Genomic DNA, 26,047 nt, shown 5'->3' with positions numbered 1-26,047 from the left:
CTTATAAAATATTAATCAGTTTTAATGTATTCGCATGCGCAACTGAAGTGATGCGTACTTATATAAATGACATCTGTTGTTTAGTAAATACGTTAATTGTGATTGGACCACCGGTTGATAGGTTTGACTGAAATATATTTAGGAATAAATAAAAATAAAATGTAAGTGCCACAGGAATATTTATTGCTTTGAATAGTAGGATTTTTCTCAATATTTATTTATTTTGTATTTTTTTGTGAAACATGAAACTGAAAAGCAAATGTCAATAAAAACCTCTGAAATTAATGTGTATAAAAAAACTCTTTTGATACCATAGTTGACATAAAGATTTGAAATATTTTTCTTGCTTCTTTTTATCGTCTTCATGTGACAAGCTTGCCATCGAATTTCTGAATTCTGTTATTTTCAAGTTGTTTTTATAATTTTTCCTAAGAATTTTAAAGGTATTTATTATATTCATTTTCGTGTAATTCCATGCAACATACCTATATCAATGTCAATATTTTCATTTAACCTGTAAAAAGGTATCAGGTTTGGAAAATATCCATAGAAAACCTGCAATCTGCGAATTGCAAAACAGTTACCTCATTGGGCAATAAAAGTTGGTCATGATAATATCAATTGTAATATTTTTGTTTTAGCACAATGACGTCGTTGGTCGACGAGACCGAGGTGCCGAGCTACAACACAAGACTGATCTTCTACCCACTCTTGCTACTCGCATCCAGCATCTGGATCCTATACAGATGGCAGCAGAAGTCACGCATGTACAAATTCGCTGAGAAGATCCCCGGACCTGCCATTATACCTTTCCTTGGAAACGCACTTCTCGTACTCAGGAAGAAACCCAGTGGTAAGTGTCACCTCTCATACGCGTACACGTATCAATCAAAATTGAGTACTAATTTCATATTGACAACTTAAAAGTTTTCATATTCTACCTAGTGAAAAAAGCTCAGAAATAAGAAGACAGAATTCAATTACCAAAATAGCCTTCTCCTAGTAGTAAATTATGCCTTTATGTACTGTTTCTTTTTTTATGAAATAAGGGCCAAATGAGCGAACGATCACCTGGCGAACTATCAGCACCCCACTTGAACACCCGCAGGTTGTCTCCCAAAGAGTAGATTTGTTTACAAACGCAAATGTTTTTATATATAATTTATAACGAGGTTAAAAACAAACCTATAAAAATCCGTTTCTTGTAAAAAAAGTCATTAACATGTCTAAAAAGTTACACAATTTGTTTCAAAATATAGTACAAAATTAGAGTAATCAAATTCAAATATTAATTTCAGAACTGGTAAAATTCGCCCTTGAGTATGGAGAAAAGTTCGGCAACGTTGTCAGAGTGTGGATGGGATCAAACCTCATCGTCTTCCTTACCGACCCAAATGACGTTGAGATCATCCTCAACAGTCAGGTCCACATCGACAAGTCCACTGAATACAAATTCTTCAAGCCCTGGCTTGGAGAGGGTCTCCTCATCAGCACAGGTGGGTAAAACATCAGATACTTCTTTATCAACGCCACGTGACCCATTTGCTACAGTAGAAGTTTCCGAAGAGAGCATCTTTAGATCTAAAATATTAACCCCTGCTACTGACAATCAAGAAGTTAAACCAAAATTATCTATTTCTGGAATTGGTCTTTCATCAATCAGTCATCATCAGTAAGTTTCCTTCCTCTGCTAGATATAGGCCTCTCCAATAGCAATCCACTGTATTTGATCTTCAGCTGGGACTTGGTAAGTAACTAGTGAAAAATTGACGTTACCTTTAAATTTCGAAGTTAAAAGAAGTGAATACTTATCTAATTTCAAGGTTACAGTAAAATATTTCAATGACAACTTCGGACAATGAGAGCAGATGACTCACAAACACCACTTTTCCAGGTGACAAATGGCGTGCACACAGGAAAATGATCGCTCCCACATTCCATATCAACATCTTGAAATCTTTCGTTGGCATCTTCAACCAGAACGGCAAGAATGTCGTTGAAAAAATGCGCCCAGAGATCGGCAAGGAGTTCGACGTTCATGACTACATGAGCGGTGTCACCGTCGACATTTTACTGGGTAAGATTGAATTGAATTAGTAATAGTAAGATTATTATTTTTAAACGTAGCGCTGGGAAGAAAATCCTAAGGGAGGGCCACCCGCTAGGATTTTGTTCAGTGTTACTTTTTTACATACATATTTACTCTCACAATTTTGACGAAACCAAAATTACGTGGATTCTTTATTACCATAAAAAAATTCTGAAAAGATGCATTTTACCTAGTAGCATAAATTGTTTTATGGTATACGTCGGTAAAGAGCCGCCCATTGACACCCGAAACACCGGAGGCGTTACAAATGCGTTGCCGGCCTTTTGGGGATTAGGAATTCAAGGGTTGTTGGGGAATTGGGGATTGCTAAGATTGGGAAAGGGGATAAATGGGCCTCCAGTAACCTCACTTACACAACGCAAGCGTTGTCTCATGTTGGTTTTCTGTGAAGCCGTGGTATCACTCCGGTCGAGCCGGCCCAGCAGTGCCGAAGCATGGCTCTCCCACCCTGAATATTTACTCATATGTACCTAATGTGAACAAAAGATGTCATAAAACTATTGAAGCATATTTTTATACCAATTTGTATGTAATTACATTTGCATTAATTAAGTATTTTACTCAAATGATATTCAAATTTATTTCCCTTTTCAACCTCTGTACCTGCTTTATAAACATCTACGCATTTAACCTTTGCAAAAATGTTGCCACTATAATTGTCGACATTTAACTTTTAAATTATTCTACATGTAAGCATGACTTGTTAATAAATAAAAAAAACATCAATATGTATTTATCGGATTGTTACAGAAACTGCTATGGGAATTACCAGGAAGACCCAAGATGAATCTGGATTTGACTACGCTATGGCTGTAATGAAGTAAGTAGAGATGACAAATAAACTTCTATAAATTATTTTTCTTCATAAAGATTTCGTTTAAAACTTTGATCGTTTCTTGAATAAATTGGTTGATTGATTTCATTGGTTACTTTTTTAGGATGTGCGACATTATCCACCAGAGGCAATACAAATTATGGCTTCGTTTTGACTCCATCTTCAACTATACAAATTTCTCCAAGCAACAGAAGCAACTCTTGGACGTCATTCATGGTCTTACCAACAAGGTAACATCACTTTATAGCTCATTCAGGATCATTTGAAACTTGAATTACCTTAATTCTATTTACAATCCCAGAAAACTTATCAGTAACTCTTTATTATTTGTGCAATAACAGGTTATTAAGAACAAGAAAGAAACTTACCTAGAAAACAAAGCTAAGGGCGTCGTCCCACCAACCCTGGAGGAACTCACCAAGACCACTGATGAGAACGTCCTTGCCAACAACGACAAATCTCTTTCCGAAGACGTGTTCAAGGGTTACCGTGATGACTTGGATTTCAACGATGAAAATGACATTGGTAAATATAAAATATTTTTTATTACAAGAGCTTTAAAATTCAAAATCGAATACAAAATTCTTACTGAACATATTCGTTATTTTTATCAGGTGAGAAGAAGCGTCTTGCTTTCTTGGACTTGATGATCGAATCATCCCAGAATGGAACCAACAACATTAGTGACCACGAAATCAAGGAGGAAGTCGACACTATCATGTTTGAGGTAATAAAATTATTAATAAACTTGAATATTTAAATACTTACACACGTCATGAAGCTAATTTAATATTACAATACTGTAATAATAAAATGTTGATTGACAATACCTTAAATGTCAAATAACGTGTAAGAACGCTTTTACAAGTTTGCTGTGGTAGTCGCCCTCGACACGTGAAATGGAGAACATTACATACACGAGTTTTTCTATAGACTTATCACCCAAATAGACTTTCTTAAGCTAAAGTTTTAATTTCTAGATTATAACAAATAAAATTTAAAAGTTCAATTGTGTTAAGATTAGAAAGTGAGGATTGAATTCCTATTCACATTGTTTGTGTATAAAAAGGCATGGCTAACACGTCAGCTAAAATTTAAGGATTTCTAACCTCAATTAGATATAGGAGTGTCAGTTTAATTTTGGATATAGCAGTTAGATTTTGTAAGGTGAGGTGACTTTCTTCAGAACTAGAACTAAATATTGAACCTGATATTTATCGTGACATTTTCTGCTATTCCAGGGACACGACACCACCGCCGCTGGCTCAAGTTTCGTGCTGTGCCTCTTGGGTGTCCACAAGCAGATCCAAGACAGAGTTTACAATGAACTCTACGAGATCTTCGGTGACTCCGACAGACCCGCCACCTTTGCTGATACCCTGCAGATGAAATACTTGGAAAGAGTCATCCTTGAATCCCTCAGAATGTACCCACCAGTACCCATCATTGCCAGGAAATTGAACCGTGACGTGAAGATCTGTAAGTTGACATTCCTTTGAAAGTAATTAATGCTACCGTGCAAAATGTGTGAGGATCATCTAAAAGTTTTATCTGTTCTATCTATTACTTTGAGAAAGTTAGTACAAAGGAAGTGGCCAAGTTTGCAACTTGCATCAGAATGCTTACTTAGCCTTCAGAACACCAAGACACGGAAGAAATTATAAGTCTGACAATAGACATGACGTCCACTAACGAATATACTTAAATAGATTAATATTATTTCGATCAAATGACGCAATGCATAGGTAATCTGCGTTTACGTCATGAGCATTTAACCTTTAAGTAAACCGAATTAGAGAAATTGAATTCTATTATCAGAGTGTATTGCGTCAGTGTCTACATTAATGAATGTTTAATGTTCCAGCCACCAACAACTACGTGCTGCCAGCTGGTGCTACCGTCGTCGTCGGTACCCTGAAGATCCACCGCAACCCTCAGTACTACAAGAACCCCAACGTCTTCAACCCTGACAACTTCTTGCCTGAGAACACATCCAACAGGCACTACTACAGCTACATTCCATTCAGTGCTGGACCCAGGAGTTGCGTCGGTGAGTTTATAGATGTTTTTGGAGTGTCAAGGGCACCATTTTGGTTCAATTGTTAATGAAGTTACTAATTTCTTTGAATAATTACTATTCTAATTAATACTGCATTAATATGCAGGAAGTACTACTATAAGTTACTACTTATAGTACTATTGTACTACGATATTACTATAAGTTACTACTTATAGTACTATGTATTGTACTACGATAGTACTATAAGTTACTACTTATAGTACTATTGTACTACGATAGTAATACTATAACCTTACAATCTGATTTTGATATCAGATTGTACGGTTGTAATATTACTATCGTATATTGTGGAATGTGCCTAAAATAATCTTTCAGAGTTATTTTTTAGGCATGTAACAAATAAGCAAGGTTAAGCAATAGTTGTACTTTCTTATATCAGCTTTGGTTACGCACACCAGTTTTTTACTATTATAGCACTAATTAAAATTTCTAGTAATGTTGGGAATTAAGCTGAATTTAAGATAATTATTTTGAAAGATCTAGTTATAATAGTGGATTCTACCTTTGCCCTAAACCAGCGAACAGTTTGTTCTACAATACGTTTTAATAACTAACAAAATTCGCCATTTCAGGCCGCAAATACGCTCTTCTGAAGCTGAAGGTCCTTCTGTCAACCATCCTCCGTAACTACAAGGTGACGTCTGACGTGACTGAAGACCAGTTCGCTCTGCAGGCTGACATCATCCTCAAGAGGACTGATGGCTTCAGGCTGAAGATCCACCCCAGACAGAGGGTCCCAATCCCCAACGTCGCTTAGATCTACCAAAGAACGTACATCTTCTTGTCTCCCTGAGATAAGACAGTAACTGCGATATTAAACACTCATTATGACATTACCCTATATTACTATTAAGTCTTATTTATTAATTTCAAAGAATATTTTAAAATATTCTATATTATTTCACTCAAATGGAATACGGTTCATAAAGCACGGCCATTATCGCTTTAGTAAGAGTCATGTCAATGGTGTTATTGCGCATTTACAAAACCTAAATTATGAAATGCCTACCTATTAATAAATTATTCATAATTAATCATTTGTTTTCTTTAATCACATATACCTATATCAATGGCTAAACATTACAACAACAGTTAAAGAAAATTGAAACAAAATAACTGATATTACACGTAATAACCGATCTCATTCCAAAATCTTTGTCTAGCTTGTCTAAAATTAATAACCGGCTTTAACCCTTCGTATGTTTGGAACGTGGATCCACGCGAGACACAATGTGTTTTCTATTGTTGTCTTATATGCGACATACGAAAGGTTAATGTAAAATCTCTGGATCAATCAATTTCTAACAGAAACTCCATACAGTTAAATTCGGAGGAATTATACATATCAACTATTTTTATAAAAGAAGACAAATACATCTGTGAAAACCGTATTCGAATCGGTTCAGTAGTTTTAAGAGACCCCGCAGATTTACAATTTCAAGTTGGCCGACTAAATCGCAGAGTATACGAATAGGTATAGTGACATATGCTAGCCCGCACATCTTGTCCAACTAAATCGTCCAACTAATTAATTGGAAATCAATCGTATCACAATCGATTAATTAATTAAGCGATTAGAGCGATTTTCCGCATTTTCACGCACACGCACCACGCTAAATACTGTCAACTGACTAAATCGAATAAGTCAGCGGCTGGTAACCAATAAAATAAAGTCGGTTGATTTAATCATAAAAGTACCTACACAATTTAGTCGCTCGATAGTTGGCCAACTTACAATTGTATGTCTGCGGGGTCTCTTATATGTAATCCGCGTAGTTTAGTAAGTAGTTTTTATGTAAGAGAGACAAAAAGGATCTAATCACATTTATAAGTTCTATATCAATATAGTAACACGAGGGATGTAAATTATTTTACTTATTTTTTGTTTAGGTCGAAGTTAATACTAACACAAGATATAGGTTCATTATTCAGATACAGCATTCTGTGTATTCTATTCTATTCTTATTTCTTCAGTTATTATGTGATGAAATCTGAATCACAAAATCAATGCGATCATTTTTTTATGGTAAACGAGCAGACTGATTACTTGCTGGTAGGAATCGGCACCGCCCATGACACTAAAAACACCGAAGGCGTTGCCCGCCTTTTGGGGGTTAGCAATTTAAGGGTTGTTAGAGACTCGGGGATTGGGATGATTGGGAAGGGGGTAATTAATAAATCTATGCGGATATATTGATGAACCGTAAAAAACGCGATTCCTTATGCAATGCTCCATTATTATCTATCGTCTTTTTTGATGAATCGTCGTTGACGGACCCATTGTGAGCCTCTATGGCTGATCAAATACCGTGAATAGTCAGGCCATACTCATGAGTACCATAGCGCAACACACGACGCGTCGCACGATTCAGGACGTGGCTTAGTTAATATAATATTTCTCCCAAAAATATACAGTAATAGATAACTTGATATTGGAATGAACAATAACACATTTTGCTTTTAAAAACGTTGCCCCACACTCGTATTTTCTCCTGTGTCGTGCCTCGTACACATGACACACAGACCCGCAACAACAAATTGGGAATCGAACTTGCGTCATGTTCCACGGCAGCCAGTTGCCCAGCCACCGCGCCGAACATGCAGTCAACTTTATTTTTATTACACGTATTTTTAATATGTAACAATTAACAATATTGAAGCAAGTTACCAGGAAGGTGCCTAATTCACTAACCATCAACTTGACCCGTAGTCAAGGTCTCTATATGGAATGAGGATGTATTTGTTTGTTACAGCATTAGTCAACTAAAAACATTGTTTATTAGACTACTAAACTATTAGACTAATTAACTTGTATATATTGTTTTCAATTTCATTTATAGGCACTTTTATAATTCACTAGCTACTTTCAAGCAGTTTCACCCGCATTTTATAAGCTACTTTCGTTGAAAGCCGACCCTGACTCAAAGATCCTATGAAGGCTATTATCATGATATTTTATCGTCTATAGGTCTTCCTCGATAAATGGAATATCCAACACAAAAATATTTTTTGTGTTGGATATTATTAAATCAAACCAGTACTTTCACGAGATTAACGTGGGGGAAGTCGCTGGGAGAAAGCAGAGTTTTGTTTATTTTACTTAGATTTTATAACATTTTTTCTATTTTTAACGCAATAGACACGTCTTGTTACCTCATAGAAGGTGTACTTGCAACGATAGTATTTACCTACAACGCGAGAGAGAGTGAGTAGAGAGATATGAGATGGTGATTCTCAATTCACATTCTCAAGCTATAGGTACCTAATCTGGGTACATCCACACACATTTTTTTAAATTTTATTGCATTCTTAGTATTTTAAAATACGTATCTGCTTCTAAATTGTCAATAGTTTAAATTTACTAAATAATTCCCACTACAATTAATTTAAATTATAAAGTATAGTTGAATAACATTGAATCTTGCTTCTGGCAATTCAATGTATTCAACACGAATTGACATGAATTATATTCCTAAATTGGAAAAAATAGGCAATTGATTTTTAGGTTAACCTAGCGAACTTTGTTCATTATAATTAATTTAATTAATTGTGTAAAATTCAAAGTCAAAGTCGAAGACAAAATTAATTATTTCAAATAGGCATGGAAGACACTTTTGAACGAACTCTTTGTCTCTTTTGCATTAATTTTATTATGCACAGGGTGGGCTAAATTTTAGAAAAAACACCATGTAAATATTTTTTGGACTAGATTCTAATAAATAATACGTCCATATGCCTGTAAAATTAAAAACTATTCTAGTATTCAAGTATTTATTGCAAACGATTTCCACTATACCTAATGCGCTGTAACAAGGTGCGGCTGACAGATGCCAGTATGACGTTGACGTCTCTCTTTAGGGATGGACATTAGAAAAATCTTTTTTTATCGCTATCGATACTCGAAGCATACATTTAATTCTCTTTAATTTTTTTATTAAATGTGTGTGTTATTTATTTGCGCAGTCTAACTACGTGTATATACTTGTCAAAATAAATATTTAATGACCGAGCCCTGAGGTGTTTCAGAGTTTCAGTTTTCCAGAACCGTGAAGAAAACAAGGGTATATTAGTTTGTATATGTTAGATTAAGTACCACCACGCATTATCAATGGCGCCGGAAATGTCTAGAAAAATGCCTACTACATATTTCTGCTCAGATAATGTCACTGTGGTTTAGGCAGAGAGAGCCGCGTCTACAGTAGATTTACCCACATAATTAAAGGTTTCTTTAAGAATGATAATTGTAACGACAAACGATTTTCGTTTTTTATTCTAAAAAACATCGACTACCTATCCATCGTAGCCGTACATCCCATCACTAAACACGACTATGGCTTTACGTTATACGCATAACACTTTACTTTATTTTTCATTTCATTAGATTTTAATTAAATACTAGAACATTCCGGTTGGTTTTAATTTAATTAACTACGCTTCCGAATGATTTAACATAATACGAATGTGATACAGCTAAAATATTAAGGCATAATTTTTAAATCGCAGCAACTTTCAAGAGTGCATACGAAACGTTGCTGAATCTGTCAGCCGCACCTTGTTATAGCGCATAAGGTATAATGAAAGAGCTTTTTTGGGAGAATAAGATTCGATTTCATAAAACTGTAATAAAAAAAAATAAAACAAAGAAAATAAAACAAATAAACTAATTTTAATTGATTTCATTATTATAACTACTTAGGTAAATATATTATTTTAAGCGCCTGTTTCACCATTTCATATATTAGGTAAGGGCCGATAAACTTACGTGACAGATAGTGTATACAAATTACGTTCTTAATTTCAAAGTTATCTGGGACGTAGCAGCTATCCAGACACATTGTGAAATAGGCCCTAAACAATATTAACTAAATAACTGCGACTAAAATATTTACAATCTAAAAATACCTTAAAATAAATTAAAACTAACATAACGCTTCAAAAAAATAAATCTCATCACTCATCAGAGTCGTGAAGTAGGGTGCCCAAAAGACTGGCAGCATTGTCACGTTGAATGGCAATGCTTAACCTTTGATCTAGGTAAAAGCCAGCCTTCGGTCACTTGAAGTGTCAACAATCCTCTTTACAATACCTTTGTAATACAAATTGTGTTTGTTTATTTCGCATCGCAATGGATTGATACCCTCCTTCCATATCCAATCCATCCTTCTATGAAATGACCTGCCATTGGAAATCAGAAGGGCAACCAGTGTGCAATCCTTTAAAACCAAAGTCTGTAGTCATTGGTCAAAGTAATTGTTAGCGAATTCGTCATCGGGATGTATGAACAAGAATATTCAAATGTATATTATGTTATTATTATTAACTTATATGTAGTATATTAGTAAATATGTAATTTATAGTATAATATTATCATTAATAAATATGTAATGATCTATTGATCAATTAATAAGTAAGTACGTATTATTAAAATTTTCATGTCTGACTCCTTTGCACCTGCCGTATTGTCTACGCAACACCTAAAAGTTTCCGGAGCTGCGGACTACCTAGCGGGGGGGTTTACCATGACCCTGGCTCGAAAAGCGGGCGGGAACTGGGTGGTTTTTAATCAGTAACAGAGATAGATATAAAGTTGACAAGAAAGAATCGCTGTGGCATTAAGTCCTTTGTACCATAATTGTGCAAAAAGTTTAAATAAATACCTAATTAATATGGTTTGATTTTTGTGGCTGAAGATAGGATATGTTAGGAGGCTGAAGATGGCACAGGCTACCTTCGTCCCATCTAGGTTTTCAAATTACCTAACTGTATGGCTTATCATGTTGTATCAACCATGAAAAGTCTTTGACATGTTTTAAACATTCAATTTAGACTTAACCGATTTGTAACATGAAAAGTCTTTGACATGTTTTAAACATTCAATTTAGACTTAACCGATTTGTAACATGAAAATCATGAGGCATAGCATCGTAAGAATTTACATACAAAGGTACTTGCATTTGTATAGAGTCCTGAAAACTGGTCATGACGTCCTTTAAATCAAAACACAACAGACAGTCGTTGAAAAACATTAATTGTACACTGCGACAATGTCACAGGCAATAATAAAATATTTGTTATTTTATGTTCTAACTTTTTTTATCTGTGATGTGGGACGTGGGTGCATTTACGAACACACAAGTTTACATACACATGACCTCCAAACCCGAAATTACTATTAGTGTTTCACACAAAGAGTTGATCCGTACGGGATTCGAACACGCCACACGGTATGCCCAGCCACCGCGCCAACCGTGCAGTCAATAAAATATGTAACTGTAAACTAAAATATGTAGTTATTTGTTATAATTTACTATTTAGAGATAAAGCTAAAGTTTTGTTTCAACAAAAGACATTGTGTCTCTTTTCTTTTCAGTCCCTCATGTCTGAGGATTGTAATCAACCTCAGGGTTATATTTGGAGCATACGATCTGTTTCCACCAGCTTCAGAAATCTAGTGGTTCTCTTACTACCGAGTAGCATTAAGAGGTCGATGAGTCTCTCACTTGATTGGTCCATCTGATGATGTTGAGTTACGATAGAAATTTAGTCAAAATATTTCAAAACGAATTCATCAAACAAATAAACGAAGATAACACTAACACCTTAAAATTATGATAATAAAATTCGAAATTCAAAAATATCATCTCACAAAAATACAAAACAGCTGGCCATTTCGCCAAATAACCAAATCGTACTAATGGCTGCCACATGTATATTAGATGGTAATCAATAAAATGCCGATATGTTCGGACAAATTCCCCAGTAATAGTTTTAAGGCCCCCCAGTGAAAACGTTAAAGGCAGGGGATAGTATTTCAGGGCAAGTGATATATTATAGTCAGGTAATTATTTTATTGCACATTTACACTAATTAGTTTAAATTAATTTAAATAAAAAATATTCTTGATAACTTTCAAGTAATTATAAAATTGGTACCTATTTAAATAAAACTAAACACAGTAAACGTATCAATCAATATTCGATAAAAAAAAATTTTTTTGAATACAAAAACAAATTACAAATAAACTTTAGAAGTTATACTTAGACATTAGTCAGCAATATTTTTACGCAACGACAAAAACTGTCGTAATATTCTGATACTCGTATTGCAATCTATGCTAAATGCTTACGTATCAAAAAGTCATCAAAAATATCTAATTAAAGTACGAAAACAATTGTAGAAACAAACGAAAACGTCAGTATAAGTTAACGAACTAATCTTTGAACTACATTATACACAGTTCACTTTATACATATTTTAGCAAAATGACATCGGTCGTTGACGTCGCCGTCGACCAGAATGGCAATACCACGAGGATGATATTCTACCCGCTGGTGTTATTGGCGTCAGCGGTATGGATGTACCACCGATGGCAGCAACAGTCCAGGATGTCCAGGATGGGCAACCTGCTCCCAGGACCAACAGTTCTTCCGTTATTTGGAAATGCACTTTTGGCTCTCTTCAAGAAACCTGAACGTAAGTTTTTTTCTTGGATTTCTAGTTTATTGTGTTCTGGGATGTGTATACCTAAATATAGTATATGTTAGACCCTTCGTAGTACCCTCCAGCTAGCAGTTATCGAGTTTCGTGGGGTACCTATTTTTCATGACGGGGGGAAACCTTCAGAAGCTTTCTGGAGATAAAAGCCTAGGGAGTTTGGGATTTTCCTTCACTAAAACTATCCTGGTGGCAACCTCAGTACCTGTAAGAGACACCGGATCCTCTAATAGACCTGCTCTGAAGCCTCTCGGTGTCACGCCTGTTATGGGACATCCTTGGAAGACGTGCGTCTCCCTTGAGCCTCGCTGTGCAAGTTGCACGACAGCACGTGACCACTGTGCTACCGTCTTCCCTGAAGCCACTGGGTGTGCACATAAAGTCCCAACTATATGCACCCGTTTAGTGGGGTACCTACTATGAGTACCTATATAATCATAATTATCATATTATTTCAAGACGTAGTGTATAGATCTTATAGTTCATTTTGACTAAAACTGCTTGTTTATGCCCTTGGAACTCGTAACATTACATAAAGTCAGTCTTACGTGACATTAAGTTCTTCAAAACTTATTCAATTCACTTGTTTGACATTTATAACCTTGTTTCAGAATTCATTAAGCTTGGTTTTGAATACGCTGACAAATATGGCTACGTGGTTCGTGGCTGGCTGGGTTCAAAGCTGATCATCTTCCTCGCGAACCCTGAAGATGTGGAAGTTATCCTGAACAGTCAAGTGCACATTGATAAGGCTTCAGAGTACAGATACTTTGAACCTTGGCTTGGGGAAGGTCTTCTCATCAGCTCAGGTAAGATTAAATATTTGCTTAACTTTCCTGTTCTATCCATGCGTTCTTACGGAATAAGCCGGTAAACGAACAGAAGGATTACCTAATGGTAAGCAACCGCGACCGCCAATGAACACTGGAAGCACCAGAGGCGTTACAAGTGCGTGGCCGGCCTTTTGGGGGTTAGGAATTTAAAGGTTGTTGTTTCACGTCGGTTTTGTGTGAGGCCGTGGTATCACTCCGGTCGAGCTGGCTTATTTGTGCCAAAGCAAGGCTCTCCCACACTTAATTCATAATCGTCCTTCGTTCCTTATTATAGTCCTATAATGGAACTTTACGTATAGAGCATGAGGCATGCGCCTGATCTAAGCCTATTTGCATCAGAATTACTTTAACCATATACGAATAACGAATAAGTAATAGCTAACTGTCAGTGACCTGCAAAATTAACACAAATAGGTACATTCTAGAATAAATTATTACCAAGTGCAAAAATCATTGGTCAATGACTTATTTTATAACCTACGAAGCGTTATTCAATACCTACTAAGTAACAATGCTAAAATGTGTCTGTGGAGTTATGTCTCTGGTCTCTCACGTTGCAACTTAATTGCAAGCCTTAATTGGATTTTAGGGTATTTTTTGAATCTGGTGTTCTGGGGGCAGTGTGGCAGTTGGAATCTGAAATGTCATCTTAGCTACTTGGCCATTTAGATCCAGAGCTGCGAACTAAATAGCGGGTTTACCGGGGCTGCGGCTCGAAGGGAAGAAGTAGGAACGGGGTAGTTTTTAGTCAATAAGAGTCTGACACTCTCTCTTGACTCGCCAAGGCGGGAGAAGTCATTGGATTATTTACCCTTAAAAATAAAAGGGTATTTTTTTGTATCTAGGGTACTGGGAGCAGTGTGAAAACTGGAATGTTGTCTTAGCTGCTTATGTGTCTGATGTTGTGGTGGTCCCAATGAATTAGTTCCTATAATTCGTCAATACCAGATGTTTGTACCATAATATACAACTAATTTCCGTATGATCTTTCTTTTAGGAGCTAAATGGCGCTCACACAGAAAAATGATTGCTCCCACATTTCATATCAATATCCTGAAATCTTTCGTTGATGTATTCAACCAAAACAGTAAGAGTGTGGTTGAGAAGATGCGATCTGAAATTGGAAAGACTTTTGATGTCCACGACCACATGAGTGGTGTTACAGTCGATATTTTATTGGGTAAGTTATTACTTAAACTGCAATGATGTGTGATGTAATATTTTTTAACAATATGACTTATAAAAATTCATAAAGGTTTCATTAAAAATATTTTGTTTATAAAATACGTTATCCAGGCTGATATTTTCGAAGAAAAAATGTTGAGCAGCTCTAAAATAAAATTAAAAAGTATATATAAGTCTTTAAAGGCATCTAAGATATTGTTTTTTGCATTAGGGGCCAGTATTCATATTCAATGGTCACAACCTCCTTTTTTTAAATTTTATAGGTTACAAATTAGTTCTTAGGCTCTAGAGAAAATCCAAAAAGGTTACATTCAAAAGGTTTTTATTAAAACTACATAATACTGGTTTAAGCTGTCTAAAAAAATAAAGAGCAGCTCTAAAATTAAATAAAGAAAAAAATTAAAATCGTAATCTTTAATGGTATCTTAGATTTTTCTTACTTTAGTGGCCAGTTATCAGGGAATCTTAAAAAGAAGATGACATTATATCCCAGCCTCCTTACTTTAAAATTCTGTTTTATGGAAGAATACTAACAACGACGGTTTAATAAAGTCATTAACAAATTATTACACAAAAAATCATAATTAACATTTAATATCAATTACGGTACAATATTTTTTTGCGATGTAACATATTATTATTTGCCGATACCTAACATGAAACACAAATTAAAGTCGACAGCTACTTAGAAAACAATAGCAATCATGTATAATTCATTATTCTAATCAATTGAATTGTTCTGACCATAACCTTGCATTATTTTTTACACGTACTTTTTCTTTACATAAACTAGACATAATATAATTTATAAGTAGAAATGTCATGTGTTAGCTCGTGACTCCCCCACACGTGTGTGTGTGATTTCATCCAGGCAGGAGATATGGCAAAACTCTACTCATATAAGTTTTAGACATATAAATGACTGGCTACTTTCGCGTGGTTATACCCGGTCTGCTCGGTTCCTGTTGATCATAGCGTGATCTTTAATAACCTATAACCTTCCTTAATAAATGCACTATTCAACACAAAAAGAACTATTCAAATCAGTTAGTTATTGGTTTCGGAGATTATCGCGTTCAAACGTAGAAACAAACTTTTCAGCTTTATTAGTATATACAGGATAATAAGTGTCTGGAAATCCGTCGTTCAGACAATAAAACCTCTAAATAGAGGGTTGTTTAAAATGATCAGTTCCTGATCTAATTAAGCAATGTTTTTTTTCACAGAAACGGCTATGGGTATCACAAAGAAGACTCAGGATCAATCTAGCTTCGATTATGCTATGGCTGTGATGAAGTAAGTCAATCTATTTATTAACACCTCATTCTAGTAGTAGATACTATTTTTACCATTTGTAGCTAGAGGACGGACAAAATTCATAATTACATTCCTCAACTCAATTCCCCAATATACAGGGTCATCCTAGTTTGAAGACTAGCGATACATTTAATGTTAAGAATAATTATAACTTGTTCTAAATTATACTATTAACCGTCATTGCGAAGTTCCTTAATAAATAAAAATTAAATAATAATGTCAATGATGTTAAATGCAATTTACGTTATATACCGTTTTGGTTTATTCACATTTTGAAAATGTTATACAATCTTTATCATTCCTGTTTCAGAATGTGCGATATTATCCACCAAAGGCATTACAAATTCTGGTTGCGACTGGACAGTATCTTCAAATTCCACCCGCTCCACAAAACACAACAGAAACTTTTGGACATTATTCACGGACTTACTAATAAGGTAAACACATACATAATGTACCTATATATAGATACTATAAGCACACTTGCTTCTATACATCATTCTATGGAGAAAAAAAACATACCGGCTGAATTGAAAACCTCCTCTTTTTTGGGAAGTCGGTTTCAAATTAACCGATTTCGAATATGTATATAACTCAAAATCGCAATAAATATGTTGATTATCCTCTTTTGGGCCGAAGGCATCGATATGTAATACTATTCGCGTATACATCAAATGTCAAAACGCGACCGACATGACATGTGTTAACAGTCACGTGTAGTCCCAATATTTATTAATTCATTTATATGGGAATGAATCTGTTTGTTACAATTTTACTGCATCTAACCAGAAATTTCAATTAATGGGATTGACATATTTAATTAATTTATCGTATTTATATCAATATCAATACAATGTGATAGGGGTGGGACTTCTAACCCGTTAAGGCTGAGTACTACATCTAATTTTATCGATAAAAAAATAATATGGGGGTTTGAACCCCTAATTGAAAATATTGAAATATAGTGATTTTTTCGGTAAAAATAATTCACAAATGATTTTTTTTCTCACCATAACATTATCAAACATATGAAAAAAGTAATGAATTAGTTAGCCAAGGTTATTAGCTACCGTTTGTAGTTTTTCTTTAGTTTCTACGACGCATACAACCTTTGATATCAAAAAAAGTAAAATCAATATTAAAATAGCCATAACTGTTAGGGAGGGGATTCTACCCCTTCGACCCCCGACTTTTGTCGATAAAATTAGGTGTAGAACTCAGCCTTAACGGGTTATAAGTCTCGCCCCTATCACATTGTATATTGAAGATACGAACTTCAATTTCGATACTATTGTCGTGAGGTACAAATACAATACAGATAAGGTAATGCCGAGAGCACACAACAATTAACAGTCGCGCGACTTTTCATGTCGAATATGCTCTATTGTAAATTTATCACGCGACTTTTTATACCACGTTTGCGCGCACTCTTTTATGAACCCATGCACTACAATTTTGCGAAAATTTTATCGCGCTAAACTAAGCCAGTCGATTAAAATAGGTTACTGACTGTATTGGAATGAATAAAAAAAAATAACAAGAATAAATATCAATCCCATATATTTTTTTAACTTAATGTAGCATAAGCTAATTTGAATGTAGTATAGAAATTGATGGCACCTTAAAGACACACATGAGGTTGCGAAAATATATAGACTTGCACGATGTCATGAGTAAAAGTCATGACAAATTAGTAAAACAGTAAATAAGTTCATTACTGTATTTTAATTAAACATATTTACATCATCAAACCATTGTTGTTTAAACATAATTGTTTAATAAACACTTATTCAGGTGAAAGTGTCCCTTGTGACATTAGGCTTACAGTTGAATTTTAAACTAAGCTTGGTTTGAAGAACTGTTTAATAGGCAAATTGTTTTATTTTCCATTATTGACACTCCACGAAGTCAATAAATGACTAATCAATCAATCACTTGAAGGTAATTTAATGTCACCATTCGCATTTGAATTGAAAATGATTCGACGCGTTGTTTGTATGGCAAAGTTCGTGTTTGTTGCATAATATTAAAAGGAACTGTGAAATTCAAATTGATACGGCATATCATCAGACTGATGTCAATCAATAGACCATCATCGTGTCATTGACCAGTAATTATCACGATAAATAATAATATGCTCTGTGTTCGAAAACCATATCGAGGGGTAACGGGCTATTTGGTTTAAGCGACATTTTGGGTGATATTGAGTTATATACATATTTGGAATCAGCGAATTTTTCTCCGTCGAATGATGCCGGTTTCATTAAAATCGGAGCACTTTTTTGGCGTTTCAAACAATACTATTTTCGTGTCGTTTCCAAAGTGGCAGTGTATTAAACGACGTGGATTTTGCATTTTTTATTAAATCATGTACTTGAACTATACCATCATATAAATAACTGTGACATAAACCAGTCACCCTATCTCTCATAAATAAGTGAATAAGAGTTAAAGCGTTTTTCCTGTCACTAAATTTTATTAAGAAGTAACTTGAATCATTTTGTCTTCCCTAATCACACGGTGTGATGTCGCTTAAACCATTTGTCCGTCACCTAAATACGATACGGGTCGTCGCTTAAACTCTTTTAGCTGCATCTATTTTCCACGCCGGGTGCTACTTGAATCAAATACTCGTTTTTGTTCAGATATTTTGTTTAGTCGTTAAACCATTTTAGTCCTACTTTTTTTTCAATGCATGTCATTTAATACAGACTATAAAATTAATGATGTACATTGAAACATTTTGCCTGTATTCATAAAAATACAAGTCGGTATTTCAATAACAAAATTTTAATATGGTACATTTCAATCATGTCATATGATACCATGTTTATTTCCTCGCCCGGGTGTTAAAAATCGTAATCATTCAACTGAACTATCGTGCGCGGGCGCCTCAGTCACAGTCCAGAGTGTGCCGAAGACAGATGTGACGGGCGCACACCGCCAGTGTTTACGTAAAACGCTCAGCGAAATTGAATCTAGCTATCAATCGTACATATTATATTTCAAGTTTACCGATAACCAAAGCCAAATACATGGACTTAAAGAAATTGTGCGACACTGGGGATAACCCCAGTGGGTATAAACCCAAGATATTTCATAAAAAATATTTAAATCTCCAACAACAACAGTGGCGACCCCACGGACCTGACTCCCGGGAGAGACCCTATTTTTTTACTCCGGTTAGTACTCGTGACTATCCGGAGCGGCCTCTCCTGCCTCACTCTTGCCTTAACCGGCTGGTTTGAGTGGAGATCGCAAGAGTGGAGTTGCCTTCAACTCCACTTGGGGGAAGGATGTATCCCAATAAGATGCTGGTAGGGGTCTTGACCGTACTTCCGGGATTGCCCTGATAGCCTTGGGATGCCTCTCCTTCCTCAAGCAGCTCAAGATATGTTGCTCCCCTTGTCGCTACATGCTAGCGGCCGTTTCTGGGGGCCCATTATTGAGTTTGCGAGTCACCCCCTGCCTGTTTATCCGTATTTTTCAATATTGGTCAGGGGCAGGGGCCATAGTCCCCATAGTTAACCGGTTAACTATTCCACAGCCATCCACACCCATATCCCTATCTTTTCTTTTTACCATATCTCACAATAGTCCTGCATCAACCGGGGATTGTCCTTTGGTGTACTTCCATAGTGCATACAGGGATAATCGCCGGCTGATGTCCCATTACATTTAGATTAAAATTGTTCAACGGGCCTCTGCGAGTTGGCTTCGGCCCCTCGTACGCCTTCCAAAGGTCCGGGACCCTATGGTCCCGTGATTATGTAAATAATAATTACTCTATTGTATAAGATAGATGCAACTCTACGCGCCTTCTTGCAGTCATGTATGAGGCAATGGAGTACTGTGCTTTGCTATCCGGGATGTAGACAAATCCAAGGGAGTGAAGGGCCTGTAAGGATAGTGCGAGGAATATTCCAGGGTGACAGTCTGAGCCCACTATGGTTCTGCTTGGCCTTGAATCCTCTCAGTACTTTATTGGAGGCTTCAGGGCTAGGCTATCCTTTGCGGAGAAGAGGTCTAATCATATCCCACTTGCTTTACATGGATGACCTCAAGTTGTTTGCTCCAAATAACAAACAACTGATGGAACTACTGAAAATAACTGAAAAATTTAGTAGTTCCATCAGAATGGAATTTGGAGTAGATAAATGTACTGTCATGCATGTGAAGCGAGGAGGATTGTGGAATCTGAGGGTCTAGAACTCTCAGATTTCACAAAACTAAGAACGCTCTCCGCAAATGATACTTACAAGTACCTGGGTAACATACCCAGGTACTTGTAAGTATCATTTACATCAGAGGGATTAGGCATTAATGGACCGGACATTAAACTTCTTCTTTGGCCGCCTGAATAAAGTGCTGAAAAGTTCATTATCAGGCGGAAACAAGGTGCGAGCCTATAACGGTTGGGTCATGCCGGTTCTGATGTATTCTTTTGGTATACTCAAGTGGACTCAGACTGAACTTGACACCCTGGATAGGCGAGTCCGAACACTGCTGACTGCAAATCGTATGCATCACCCTCGTTCATCGATCATGAGGTTGTACATCCCGCGGAAGTGTGGGGGTCGAGGCTTATTAAATGCTAAGACCCTTCATAACCGTGAGGTGTGCAACCTCAGGGAAATATTTCCTGAAAGTAAACGAGGGTATGCATCGAGAAGTAGCAGCAGTGGACAATGGATTCACTCCACTATCTTTAGCAAAAGAGAACTGGCGCAAACCTGTGGTACTAAGCGTCAATGACCGCTATGCCATACCGAGGTATGGCATAGCAAGGAGCTCCACGGATGCTTCTTCCGGGCCCTTCATGGACCCAGTGTAGATTTTCTGGCGTCCGTATCTTGGCTACGATTCAGTAATCTCTTTGGTGAAACTGAAGGATTTGTCTGTGCAATTATGGACGAACTTATCCTTACGAATAACTACCGGAAATATATTATTAAGGATGGGACCCTTGACATATGTCGGGCATGTCATAGTCCTGGTGAATCCATAAGACATATAATTTCTGGTTGTGGTCGTTTGGCTAATGGTGAATATTTGCATAGACATAATCAGGTGGCCAAGATTATCCACCAGCAACTTGCTTTGCACTATCAACTTGTTGAGTTTGAGGTTCCATACTACAAGTATGTGCCCGATCCAGTTCTCGAAAACGGCCATATCACGTTGTACTGGGATCGATCTATCATCACTGACAGGACTATTGTAGCCAATAAACCTGATATAGTGGTGATAGATCGGCAAGCGCGCCGCACGATGATAATCGATATCACCATTCCTCATGACGAGAACCTCGTGAAAGCTGAAAAAGATAAACAAATAAAATATCTTGACTTGGCTCACGAGGTTGTCGACATGTGGAGTGTGGATTCGGCTATCATTGTGCCGATAGTCGTGTCGGCCAACGGATTAATACCCAACAGCCTCGACAATCACCTTAGGAGGCTGGGGTTGGGCGGATGGATCAAGGGCCTGATGCAGAAGGCAGTACTCCTCGAAACGGCACGTATTGTGAGGAGGTTTCTGTCTCTGGAGCCCTAACCACCGGTAGCTTGGACCATGCTCCCGCTACTGGTCGGCTCCTATTTTTATATTTTTAAATATTATTTTATTTTGTATGTTGTAGTATTTAAAAATGTAAATTTAGAGAATTTTAAATAAATATAGAGCAAAATTACTCTAAATAAATACTTTGATTGATTATTTATGTTGTATGTTTATTTATTCAATGTAAGCACCTGAAATTTTCGGTGATTGCAAAATATCCTGGTTGTTTTATCAGCCATTGATAGTCTTAGATGTATAAACCATAAACATTAAACGTTACAATTTCAATGTTATATGTCACATAAGTAATTTAGCCTGACAGTCATTTGAATCTAAATTGGTAGTTAAGATAAATAGCTTGCTTCTACTAATTTTGGGTTTCGTTACTTCATACCTTTTGGCTTACTCCGTAAATAGAGTGCGTTGTCGCTTAACTTTTTCCCCTGTAGCCAGTTGTAGGTTATGAAGTCACTTAAATCGTTTTTCCTGTCTCTAAAAAAGGGCACGTTGTATTAAGCGACATTTATCTTTGTAAATAAAGGTCCGCTTTATTTGGTATTAGCATCAACAACTAGATATTTTTAATTAAATTTCAATGCAGTTTACCCCGTTTAAATAACCGCAGAAGTTTTTTTGTTATGAATTTTATTTCGAAATTTCAAACTTTAAAAGGCTCTCCTGTAAAGTTGCAAAAATGTCGCTTAAACCAAATAGCCCGTTACCCCTCGATATTAAATATAGCAAACCACATCACAAAGCTTGAAGCGAATTTTGGCATAGCGAACGAGATTATGTCGATTTTAACATCGCTACATACAGATAAGGATTAGACTCCTAACTTAAAATGGTAAACTTTTTCAGGTCATTAAGCAAAAGAAGAAAATCTACCAAGAAAACAAAGCTAAGGGAATCATCCCTCCCAGTCTCCAAGAGTTGACTGATGGCAAGGCCCTCAATAACGATACTGTTTTGGCGAACAATGCTAAAACTCTGTCAGACACAGTCTTCAAAGGCTACCGTGACGATCTGGACTTCAACGACGAAAATGACGTCGGTAAGTAATAGGATTAATTGGTATAATTAAACAATCAAACTAGCAATGTTACAGATAAAGATACAGTTCATGAAACTAATTTGAATTTGACGCCAGAGTTGAGAAATTGCTTCTAAAAACCAATTACATAAAACCTGATTAGGTGTCATTTAATGTCGCGTGACAGTAATAAAAAAAGGAAAAAGTTGAGCAATTTGTCGTTTTACTTCGCCCAAACAAAAGCAAGAAACTCGATCATAAGACACGCCATGCTAAAAAAAAAGGATAATTCCGCTAAAAGCAGATCAATTAATATTTTCAAACAAGAAAATGAGTATTATAGTACATTCAATGTTATAAATTATAAATGATATTTATTTTTGCAAATAGGTTGCAAGTAACTCTTTTACACGTCAATATTTCAAATAACTAGATGAGGCCGGCAATTCCTATCGGACTACTCTGAGAAGAAATGCCGAAATAAACTCAGAGGTCATAGTCTCTTTTAAAGTCCAGACTAAATCAATTAAAGATGTCGGTATAAAATATGATTTTAAATGTTACAGGTGAGAAAAAACGTCTGGCCTTTTTGGATCTGATGATTGAATCAGCTCAAAACGGCACCAACCAGATCAGTGATCACGAGATTAAGGAAGAAGTTGACACCATTATGTTTGAGGTACCTATCAATTTGCAAATTGGACTCTGGAGTAGATAGAAAATAGACTCAAAATCGTTTACTGACATGTATTTTTGTTTTAGGGTCACGACACCACTGCAGCCGGCTCTAGCTTCGTATTGTGCATGTTGGGTCTCCACCAGGATGTGCAGACGAGAGTTTACGATGAACTGTACCAGATCTTCGGTGACTCCGACAGGCCCGCCACCTTTAACGACACTCTACAGATGAAGTACTTGGAGCGAGTGATCCTGGAAACTCTCCGAATGTACCCACCTGTACCCATCATTGCTAGGCAGTTGAAGAAAGACGCCCAAATCGGTAAGAAATGTTTTATACATAGGTTCGTCACACATAAACCCCTTGTAATCCCCGATAAGGTAGGCAAAAGTTTTTTTTATCAATCGCCGTCGCCCATGGAGTTAGGAATTAGGACCTTTTGGGAGTTAGGAATTTAGAGGTTGTTGGGGAATTGGATAATGGGAAGGGGGTAATTGGACCTCCGATAACTTCATTCACACAAAGAAACATAACGCAAGCGTTGTTTCACGTCGATTTTCTGTGAGGCCGTGGTCGTGCACATACGTGTTATGAATGTGTTACCATACACCAGGCATAATTTCAGAAGGATAGAAATCTAAGTATGTAGTACCTACTTTTCCTGACCAGGGAATGAAAATTGCGAAGGGTCGCAATTTTCTTTCAATCTCAGATTTATTTACATTCATCATAACTTTATTTATTCCAGTAACCAACAACTACGTATTACCTGCGGGAGCTACCATTGTGATTGCCACGTACGGCATCCACCGCCACCCTCAACACTACAAGGACCCTGACACCTTCAACCCTGACAACTTCCTCCCAGAGAACATGGCCAACAGGCACTACTACAGCTACATACCCTTCAGCGCTGGACCCAGGAGCTGCGTCGGTTAGTAGAACTGTCTTAAATACACCCCAAATTACGTTTTGTACTCCACATTATGAGGTTGCCCGAAACTCAAAATCTTATTAAGGCTCGGTAACACAATACCTACTATCGTTTTTGTATTGCGGCTGTCTATGGGTAGCGCTGATCATTTTTTCAGAACATCAGTAAATTACTCAATTTAGTATATTTTTACTTTAGCTAGCTTTACTATATAAGTGAAGCAATCGTGTCTATTATTTCTTTTGGGTGTAACAAAAATGCAAAAACAAAAATAGCAATTAAATTTAGAAAAATTACATATCTTTATTACTACCATACAAAAATCATGGACGGCTATGGTTATAATACGCGTTAATTTTCTAAAAAGTATGAACAAAATTAATAGAAGACTATCGTTTTTTTAATTTCATCATAAGTACCGTAGATATTGACTTGTTAGAAAAACCCATATTTTATGCCAAAGCAAAGATTGCGAGTAATGACAATACTTTTTACTTCCTTATCTATTATCATTCAGTAGTTATTCAGTAGATACTGAATAATTTGATTTATTACCTAAAAAAGGTCACAGTTTCACTGTTCATTTATAAACTTTCGCTATATACCATTAATTAAAATTTAATTACATAATTCATTAAGCACCGTTTTTTGTTACTAATTTAATTAGTTTTTTACGTACTACATTCAGTAAAATCTAAATTCATTATTTATTTCTATTTTACCTATCAGTACTGATTTAGTTACCATGCTAATGTTGGACAATTAAATTGATTAATTGATGATAAATGTAACTCGACTAGGAATTCGACTAGTTTTAAACAATTTCAAGCCAAAAATACTTATTTGGTGTGATTCCTACTTTGTACTTTACCACACTGTATAAGTACTACTTTAACAGAAAATGGGTACCTAACAAATAGTATTTATTTATTTTAAACTTTATTGCACATACGCTGTAAAATTGACGAACTTAATGTCATGGCAATTCTCTGACTATTAAATTTATCTAGGCACTTTTTTTAGCGTTGGTTAGTCTGCGTTTGGCCATCAACCTGCTTTCTGCCATCTTTTTTTATTACTTTTATTTCTCATCTCTACATTTTTATTGTACTGTGGACAGTGTGGACTGATATCAGCCAATAATAAGTTAGGTATTATGTTGTACTCCATACTAACACTGACAATAACTTTACAGGACGCAAGTACGCTCTGCTAAAACTAAAGATTCTTCTATCAACCATCTTGAGAAACTACAAGACAATTTCTGACGTTCCTGAGGAAGAGTTCCAGCTCAAAGGAGACATCATTCTGAAGAGATCTGATGGATTCAGGATCAGAATCGAACCACGAGTGAGGGTACCATCCAATGCAGCTTAACTTATTTGTAAAACTTAGTACTATCTTAAGATAGATTGTTTAATTCATGGTCGATGTAAGGACTAGTAGAGCTAAACCTGATTTTTTAAGACATATGTTAAATACGAATATAAACTTCTAGATAGGTCGATACCAGAAAAAAAATTAGAAAATGTATCTCACAAAGATCTTGATAAATTGAACTCGTCAAATAGAAGATTGTAATTCAATGAGAACTTGTAATTTTTAAATATATTATTCAAAAAATCTGTTATATCTACATTTATTATATTGATATGCATGCGTTAGTCACGATAATATATTTTATGACATATCATTAAAGCTATTATTATTCGGAAAATACGATTATTATTAAAAAATATGTAAAGATTATAATATATCTATTTTCGATTAATTTTCGGTTAAATTATTACCAGTGCGTCAAGATATCGTTATTTTAAAACCTGATTACTAATTTTGGTAACCATAATTTTATTGTTAGACGTTTTAGTTGTGTCATTTTAAGGTCAATTGATTAATTATGTCTTTAAATAAAAGTTAAAAAATATCTTGTGGTTTTATTACGCCATATTTTTTTTATTATTTAATGGCTACCTTAATGTGGTATT

At 35.8% G+C, this 26,047-nt stretch overlaps 2 protein-coding genes across 3 annotated transcripts; both read left to right on the top strand.

Moving 5' to 3' along the window:
- Positions 1 to 6,059, top strand: LOC118263457 (cytochrome P450 4g15). Of its 2 annotated transcripts, none has more exons than XM_035575475.2 (11): positions 1 to 161; positions 642 to 853; positions 1,299 to 1,496; positions 1,895 to 2,077; positions 2,861 to 2,930; positions 3,049 to 3,175; positions 3,287 to 3,470; positions 3,560 to 3,672; positions 4,187 to 4,424; positions 4,810 to 4,995; positions 5,598 to 6,059. In XM_035575475.2, exons 2-11 carry the CDS (start codon positions 646 to 648, stop codon positions 5,780 to 5,782), a joined length of 1,692 nt encoding a protein of 563 aa, XP_035431368.2. In that variant the 5' UTR covers positions 1 to 161; positions 642 to 645; the 3' UTR covers positions 5,783 to 6,059. The 2 variants fall into 2 exon arrangements, with proteins under 2 accessions (XP_035431368.2, XP_035431369.2); XM_035575476.2 differs by lacking the exon at positions 1 to 161 and adding an exon at positions 221 to 443.
- Positions 6,060 to 11,712: 5,653 nt separating this feature from the next.
- On the top strand, positions 11,713 to 25,986 carry LOC118263448 (cytochrome P450 4g15). The gene is made up of 11 exons (XM_035575455.2): positions 11,713 to 11,863; positions 12,284 to 12,498; positions 13,131 to 13,328; positions 14,350 to 14,532; positions 15,764 to 15,833; positions 16,165 to 16,291; positions 22,278 to 22,470; positions 23,016 to 23,128; positions 23,212 to 23,449; positions 23,877 to 24,062; positions 25,258 to 25,986. The coding sequence occupies exons 2-11, from the start codon at positions 12,288 to 12,290 to the stop codon at positions 25,437 to 25,439; spliced, it is 1,701 nt and encodes a 566-aa protein (XP_035431348.2). The 5' UTR covers positions 11,713 to 11,863; positions 12,284 to 12,287; the 3' UTR covers positions 25,440 to 25,986.
- Positions 25,987 to 26,047: the final 61 nt, after the last annotated feature.

Source organism: Spodoptera frugiperda, chromosome 27 (assembly GCF_023101765.2).
Source record: "Spodoptera frugiperda isolate SF20-4 chromosome 27, AGI-APGP_CSIRO_Sfru_2.0, whole genome shotgun sequence".
In the NCBI taxonomy this organism is placed as follows: domain Eukaryota; kingdom Metazoa; phylum Arthropoda; class Insecta; order Lepidoptera; family Noctuidae; genus Spodoptera; species Spodoptera frugiperda.
Note: the sequence above shows the minus strand (reverse complement) of the source record. Positions and strands in the feature narration are given on the sequence as shown.